The 8552-nt window shown below is 33.5% G+C and overlaps 2 protein-coding genes across 2 annotated transcripts; one reads left to right on the top strand and one right to left on the bottom strand.

Annotated features, from left to right (window-relative positions):
* Positions 1-3556: 3556 nt before the first annotated feature.
* Positions 3557-4803, top strand: LOC114180603. The gene is made up of 6 exons (XM_028066913.1): positions 3557-3565; positions 3715-3807; positions 3874-3975; positions 4056-4271; positions 4517-4660; positions 4738-4803. The coding sequence occupies exons 1-6, from the start codon at positions 3557-3559 to the stop codon at positions 4801-4803; spliced, it is 630 nt and encodes a 209-aa protein (XP_027922714.1).
* Positions 4804-7840: 3037 nt separating this feature from the next.
* LOC114180602 lies at positions 7841-8299 on the bottom strand. The gene has a single exon (XM_028066912.1). It carries the CDS (start codon positions 8297-8299, stop codon positions 7841-7843), a length of 459 nt encoding a protein of 152 aa, XP_027922713.1.
* Positions 8300-8552: the final 253 nt, after the last annotated feature.

Raw genomic sequence — 8552 nt, 5'->3', positions numbered from 1 at the left:
ATTAATTTCCGAATGACCCTTATTCTCCTTATTCTCCTTTTGATCGTGGGTGAGAAAATCAATATTTTTTTCTATTCTTATATCATTAGTTACATTTTTTTTCTTTATTAAATATATTTTTGTTCTTATAAACAAACTATTCTTAATGGATTTGGATAAGTTTTGGATTGATTTACCTCGAAATACACAACAATACATGGATGGATTGAATAAATTTCTGGACTTTGCATTTGCTAATAAGAGCGTTGAGGGTAAGATAATTTGTCCATGTCCGAAATGCAATCTTAACAAATGGCAAACTCGAGGAGCAACATATGAACACTTAATTCTTCATCCTTTTCCAAAAGGGTATACATTTTGGCTTCTAGATGTTATGCACATTGAAAAAAATGTATGTGATAATGTGGTCTATACATTATTGAACCAAGGTAAAAAGTCAAAGGACAACCTAAAGGCACGAAATGACTTAAAAGATTGGGGTGTCAGACCTGATCTTTGGCCTGATGCAAATAACAAATATCTTCCGGCTATATATACATTGACAAAAGAAAATAAACATATATTTATGAAAACATTGAAGAACATCACTATTCCAAATGGCTACTCAAGTAACATTAGTAAATGTGTTGATGTCAAACAATCTAAGCTTGGAGGATTGAAAAGTCATGATTCTCATGTTTTGATGGAGCAACTTTTACCTTTGACAATGAGAAAGACGCTCCCTAAAGAAGTGTGCTCTGTTTTGATTGATCTATGTTCCTTTTTTAAGCACTTGTGCAATAAAGTTTTAAAAGTGGATGAACTTAACCAATTGCAAAATAGAGTTGTTCTTACATTATGTCACATGGAGATGTTGTTTCCTCCTGCATTTTTTATAGTCATGGTTCATTTGATTGTGCATTTGGTGGAAAGATGCCAAGATTGGAGGACCTGTCCCATTGAGAGATATTTGGGAAAATTGAAGTCTTATGTGCGTAACAAGGCTCAACCAAAAGGCTCAATAGCTGAAGGCTACCTAGCTGAAGAGTCCTTAACCTTTTGTTCTAGATATTTAGATAGAATTGAGACTATATTTAATCGAATAAGGCGTGTTGATGACGAACCTGACACCATGGCATCTAGTGTAAATGGTTTGTTTCCACTAGTTGGAAAACCAGTTGGGGGTTTTACTTACTTCTCTTTATCAACAAAGGAAAAGTTACAAGCACATCGTCATGTATTGACTAATTGTGCCCAAGTTAACCCTTTTCTTTAGTAAGTACTTTATCTTTACAACTTTTTATAATTCATCTACATTGAGGACTAACCATGTAATTATTTCATTTATTTAAATTAGAGAATTTAGAGAAATTGTACGAAGACAGTTAAGAAGTCGTACACGATCATCCTCTATGATAGATAAGAGGGTTCATAGAAAATTTGTGGAATGGTTTTCTCGTCGGGTATGTCTAATTTACATTCTTAAATTTGATAATATTAAAGATATCCAATTATGTTGATCATATTTTTCTTTTTTTTTAGATAAAGAATGACTTAAATGGACCTTACTCAGATGATTTAAAGCTCTTAGCTATGGGTCCAATTGATTGTGCAAAGCGCTACAATGCTTACAATGTTAATGGCTTCAAGTTTCGTATGTTAGAGAGAGATGATGGACTTAAAACACAAAATAGTGGAATATTTGGTACTTTTGGGACAAGGAGCTATGCAAGTAGCATTGACAATCAAATGCAATTTGGGGGTGTGCCTTATTATGGAAAATTGGTAAACATAATTGAGATCAACTATAATGGTCGATTGTCTGTTACTTTGTTCAAATGCATGTGGGCTAATACAACTACTTCTAGAGGGATTATAACAGATGACTTGGGATTTAGATTAGTAAACTTTACACGTTTAATACACATTGGTGATAATGATGATGACGAACCATACATTCAGGCTGCAGAAGCTCAAATGGTTTATTATGTAGTAGATGAATTAGATAAAAATTGGAGCATTCCTGTGCATCTAAAGCCACGAGACTTATATGACATTGGTGGAGATAATGATGTCGCTTTCCATGAATGTGAACCATTTGAACAACAAAATTTGGAAACTTTATTTTCAGATGGAGAAGGGAATATACTATTAACAAGGTCATACTGAAATTGAACATTTCTATACTAGTTTTTGTTTAAATTATCATCCATATTACTTATACATGCATTATATTAGATAATCATAATTTAATGAATGTGAATTGACTTGTATTAATGTTATTGTTTATAGAATTTCTGATGATGAAGAAAATATACATGAAGAAGACTAATGGCAAAGTTTCAGCCCCTACCCAAAATAGAAGTGGCCAACCATCATCTATAATGTGTCCACCTGCACCTCATCCATCTTGCCCAAGTAAGTTGACTAAGTTTCACAATGGGTTTCACTTATAGTAAGAATTGAAAAGTTTCACCTACTCATACTCCGGGGCCTAGTAATCCACCTCAACTTCCGTTTCCGCCACAGTCCAGCATAACACCTCAATTTGCATCTCAATTTGGTATGATGGTTATATTTCCATGTTAAAAAGTATCTTACTTTTTTCGTGTATTAATCTAATTATTATGCAGCACGTCACATGAATTTCCATCCTATAGAGAATAATAATGAGCAACCTCCACCCCCACCTCACATGAATTCAATGCTTTCAACATCTAAATCTAGTAAGATGTCTCATTTACATATCATTTTGGTACTTTTAAATTTCATGTATTATCTATTTATTTAGTGACTTGAGTTAATTTGTAGAATGTTTGAAGAAGAGGTTGTTCTCCACTACCAAGACCAATTCCGCACATGAATTTGAATTTGAATTTAATAATCAACCTAGAAATGAGTTTATGCATGATTCTATATCTGAACCAACACCAAGGTTACACTCTGATAGTGAAGGGGAAGAAAATGTGGATATTGAGATGCAAAGTAATCAATCAAAGCATGTATCACGTAAAAGGTCATGGCTTGTTGATGTCATTGGTAAGATTGTTAATTTATTGATTTTTATGTGTAATTGTCCAAGCCATATAGTATTTGTGTTTTATGTTTGTCTTAAACTAACAATATATTTCACATGTATTTTGATAGATGATGAAGGCACACAAGTTAGAAAACAATTAACATTGAATGATGTTTGGTTTTTATCTCCCAATGAAAGGATTCTTGTGAAATGGAATAGTGACAACCAACCAATTGATGATAGTGGAGCATTGTTGAATAGGTTTTTAGGTCGTGTTGCAAGAAATTTTAATGCCTTTCCAATCAGCTATCAAAGTTGGAGGAAGATTCCCAATGATTATAAAGAAGATATACTTCAGAAAACCATTTAAGTAATTGACCTATAATTTTTTTTATATGTTTTGATTCTTGTTATATTGCAATAGTTGTTAAACTAGTTGTGTAATAATTTTGAAGGCCAAGTTTCTAGTGGAATCTAATGCTCATGTGACATATATCTTGAAATCACTTAACATAAAATGGAGTGAGTATAGACAACAACTATGGCAACAAAGAGATGATGGAACACGTAATAGAGATGAAATCATTACAATGTGTCCAGAAGGAATGAATAGAGACCAATGGGCTTCTTTTATTGACTACCGTTTAAATTCAAGTTTTCTATTCTTTTAAGTGTTACTTTACTTATTTTGAGTAATTTTCTACATATATGCTTAGGAAATTGCTCAAAAAAATAAGGATAATAGAAAGAAGCAAACAGTTCCTCACACAGGTGGATCGAAGAGCATTGCACAGAACAAGGATGAGATGGTAACTTTATTCTTCAATCATTTTTGTTATATCATATATGATTCATGATTTTCTTAAGTTTTATAGGAGCAAGAGCTTGGTCGCAAAGTTAGTAGGGGAGAAGTTTGGATAGCAACACATAAACATGCTAATGGGGAATTTGTGAATGATAGAGCAAGAGAGATTGGAGTAAGCATAAGTTTTCTAAAGAAAAATAATGAATCAAATTGAATATTACCTTCATTGATAAAATTTTGTATTATTTGTAGGAAAAAATTAAAGCATATGAGACAAATACATCTTCCCTTTCAGAAGATATATCAATTGAAGGTTCACTAGCTCGTGTTTTGGGAAGTAAAGAACATTGTGGTCGTGTCCGAGGAATGGGATTGGGACCTTGCCCTTCTCAAGTGTTTGGATATAATAGGAATTTTCATTTTAGGACATCCTCATCTTGTCCTTCTTATTCGGAATTGCAAAATCAGGTTATTGAACATTCATTTTCATGTGTAGCAATATGATGTTGTTTGCTTTGGATTGTCATGCCAAGGTTTTAAATGTTGTTGTGTTGAATATTATTGGACACTATTAATGTTGTAGTTGTGTTGCTTTGGATTGTTTTCTATAAGTAGGAGTAAGAAATGTAGTATAATTTTTGTTGATAGATTGAGTGTTTTATAATGTTTATGTGTTTTTTACGATTTTAATAATAGATTGTGTTTTAATATAGGTCACTGCAATAAAGTCACAATTGGATGAACAAAATAAACGAAATGAAGAACGTGACAAAAGACTTGATGCAATCATGAACTTCTTTTCTCAAAATTATCAAGGTCAATTGCCTCCTGGGTTGACTATGTTCAATCCTGCACCGGTAATGTTTAAGACTACATAACTTCTTTTATTTTTTAGAGTTTACATTTGTAATTATGATTCACATTTATATTGTAGGTTTCTGATCAAGGAAGTGTGCCAACTAATACAACAAGTTCTGCACATAAGGAAAATCATATCTGATAGTTGAAGAATATAATATAATGTGGAAGTTAATTGAATCATTTTATGTTTTGAGAACCATTGCAGTACTTCATGATAGTTTTTGCTGACTAATATTGTACTTGAATTTGAATTTGAATTCGTATATTTGTTATACTTTGATATACACTTAGTCATCTATAAATAATTTGTCAATTTGATGAGTTTATATCTATTTATGTATAATTTCATTAAATATAGATTAAAATAATAGAATAAATGTAAATAATTGTGATTGAAAAAATATATATGAATACATAAATGATAAATGAGTAAAAAAATATAATAATAATAATTTAAAAATCTATGGTACTTTACGGAGGTTTTGAAACCTGTAATATTTTACGGAGGTTTTGAAGTCCAGGGTATTTTAGGGGGTTCTGAAACCCGTGGTATTTTATGGGGGTTCTGAAACCTAAGTTATTTTATGGAGGTTCTAAAACCCATAGTATTTTATGGAGGTTTCAAAATCCATGATATTTTATGGAGGTTTCAAAATTCATGGTAATTAATGGGGGTTTTAAACCCACAAAACTTAACTGAGGTTTTAAAACCTATATTAAATACAAGAGGATAAAAAACCTCTGTTATTGATTGGTGCTTCCTAGGGTTCGTAAAAACCCCGACTAACACATTCTCCAAGGATGGTTTAGCGGGAGAAATCGAAACCCCGGGTAAAGAACTTAGTAGAGGTTAGAACATGAAAACACCATTTACTTATTTTTATGTGGACCATTTAAAGATAGCTACACAAGACAAGGTTAGAACATGAAAACACCATATTCAAGGACAACTAAAGCTCTAGATACCAAATGATGAAGGATTATATTGTTTTCTTTTAGAGTTATGAATATGGTAAAGTTATTTGAGAAAGCTTTTTGAAAATTCCCACTGCACATTAAGATAGCATGCTATCTAGATGTGAAGGTTCATTTCTCAAGCTAATGAAAGGAAGAAGAGAGTTGGATTCAAGCTTAAACACACACGACAATAACAACACTTAAAGAGCAAAATGAAAGAAGAAACAATAAAAATGGAAAGCATAGAAGATGAAGAATGGAAGAAGCACGTCACTCATAGGGGGGATCTAAGCCAACCAAACCCTAGAGATGAGTGATGGTGCCGCCACTTGCAAGCAAGATAAGGCAAAGGTAAGTTCACTTCTAGGAAGGAGAGCTCACGAAAATTGGTGGTTGAATGCACAAAGTTTATAACAAAATGATCACAAGACAAGGAGCACCCTTTAAATAGGAGTTCATAGGGGTCCTTTAGCAAATACAAAAATATGAAAAAGGATTAACTAGAAAACCCTAAACCTAATGTGAGAGTGAGTCTTGGCCAAGTGAAGGAAGGTGATTGGTGGAGGCATTCCCATGAGGATTCTAGGCCAAAAGAGGAAGGAGACCAAGTGACCTTCTAAGGCATAAACCACAAAGGCAAAAGGAGACAAGGTACATGTCTACTTTTGCTTTTGCTTTATGCTTTTTGCTTTCCTCTCTCTTCCACTTCATCCAAGTGCTCCAATCACCAAGTGCCACCTAGACATGCTTCTAGTGATCCTTCTTAAGGGAGCTTTTAAGGAGGTGGTCACGCCTTCATCAATTTCTGTAAATGTTTAAATTAATTTATAACTAGGTTAATAAACTATTTTCAGGTTATCATCTCCTTGAAATAAATTATGAAGATAAATTATACTTAAACTTACATCCCAAATGCAACACTTTACTTTTAATTTATTTTCAATAATAGAAATAACTTATGCATGAATGCTTTCATCATAAACACTTATAAATTTTGGTGGTGTTTGAATAAATTTCACTCTTAAATATTTATGACGGAAGAAAGCTGTTAAAATTAATTGAGTTTCTCTAATAAAGCAAAGTCTACTTGTAAATTTCACTTCTTGATGACATTAAATGAAAAGACTTCTATAAAAGCTGACAGTACAAATTATATGAGAAATATTTAGAGGTCCCACTTTGTATACATCAAGTCTTTGAGTGAAACTTTTTTTTATATTTATATATATATATATATATATATATATATATATATATATATGGCAACTTCTTTGGTTAATACCAATTTGTTTTAGAATGGAGTGTTGCTTACTCTAGTAGGATTGTCTTAGTTCACACATTTAAGGGATGCCAATGGAACACCTGACCATGGAGCTCTAGTTTTCCAAAAAAAAAAAAAGAAATACTCTTGACAAAAATGTCAAATCTGAGAAGTTTTCTTAAGTTCCCCTTTCCACAAATAATTATGAAAGTATTGTGTATTTTTACTTCCTTTTTTTTAATGAAATTTGTTTGTATAAGAAACAGTGTAAGTGAAAGTAAGAAACGAACTGTATATATCTATTTTTTTTTGTGTCTGTGTTAAAAACAAGAAACAACAGTAAAGATGATTTTCTTAGAACAAACAACTTTAATGTTTACCTTTATGGAAAAGATTATTGGCTCCAGTGGTTACTTTGTAATGTGATTTCTTCCAATCTCTCTTGGCACAAATGAAATTTGGTGGTGCATTGGTGATTTGTTTGTAACATGTCCCTACTCTTTGACAGAACTATTGTATATTGTTGCAAGTTCTGGTCTATATCCCTCGTCTCAGCTTGTTAATTCACCCCTTTACATGACTATTCTTCGCCTCACAACATAAAATTTTGTAACTGGTTGATGGGTTATTTATTCTTAGAATATTGTTAATGATTGCAGGATTTATTTGATGTGGTTGGTCAGGTGTTGGACACTTAATTTTTTATAGATCGATGTAATATATTAACCACTGATATGGATCTGGTTTAACTAAGATCTGGTGATATCCAAACATCAAGTCTATTTTAGAGAACACTATAGCTCCCCTCAGCTGATTCAACAGATCGTCATTTCTCGACAGTGGGTACTTATTCTTCATGATCAGTTTATTCAACTGACGGTAGTCAACACACAACCTTGAACTGTCGTCTTTCTTCTTTACCAAGAGTACAGATGCTCCCCAAAGGTGATGCACTAGGTTAGATGAACTTCTTCTCAAACAGGTCTTCTATTTGCTTCTTCAATTTAGCCAATTCTGCTAGTGTCATCCGATACAGTGCCATGGACATTAGACCAGCTCCAAGGATGAGATCAATAGTGAAATCCACATCCCTGCTGAGCGGTAGTTTTGGTATTTCGTCTGGAAAAACATCTGCATACTCATCCACCACTAGTATGCTTCTAATCTGCTTAGTTGTACTCTTTTTCTCTCTTTGAGCGACAATCATGAAACAAGTAGCTCCAGCTTCTACCTCCTTCATCGCCTTTTGAGCTGAGATCAACTCTAGTTCTACTGTCTCTGGGAATACCACACTACGACATGCGCAATCGATAACAATATGGTTGCTCGACAGCAAGTCAATCCCCAAAATCACGTTCAGACCCTCCATTGGCAAGCAGATGAGATTCACCTTGAACTTGCGGCCTGCCACTTCCATAAGGCATCCCACGCACACAGAAGTGGTAGATACCTCGCCAGACGCTAGTGTCGCAACTATTAGCTCACACCTCAGCTCTCACAGCACAAGTCTAAGCCTCCTCACGCAATCATTAGACACAAATGAATGGGTGGGCCCTGAATCAAAAAACATAACAACCTCGTGACCAAACAACAAACAAGAATGCTGCACCAGGTTACTTGACTGGGTTACCTCGGTAGTCGCCAAGGCGAACACACGCCCTGGTGCTTTA

This window comes from Vigna unguiculata, chromosome 4, assembly GCF_004118075.2.
Source record: "Vigna unguiculata cultivar IT97K-499-35 chromosome 4, ASM411807v1, whole genome shotgun sequence".
Lineage (NCBI taxonomy): Eukaryota > Viridiplantae > Streptophyta > Magnoliopsida > Fabales > Fabaceae > Vigna > Vigna unguiculata.
This window is presented reverse-complemented; position numbering and strand designations above follow the sequence as displayed.

Coding starts and splice junctions, on each gene's coding strand:
- LOC114180602 (XM_028066912.1), bottom strand. CDS start 8,299: ATGGAAGTGGCAGGCCGCAAGTTCAAGGTGAATCTCATCTGCTTGCCA.
- LOC114180603 (XM_028066913.1), top strand. Junction 3,808..3,873: donor CACAGAACAAGGATGAGATG/GTAACTTTATTC, acceptor TAAGTTTTATAG/GAGCAAGAGCTTGGTCGCAA. Junction 4,272..4,516: donor ATTCGGAATTGCAAAATCAG/GTTATTGAACAT, acceptor GTTTTAATATAG/GTCACTGCAATAAAGTCACA.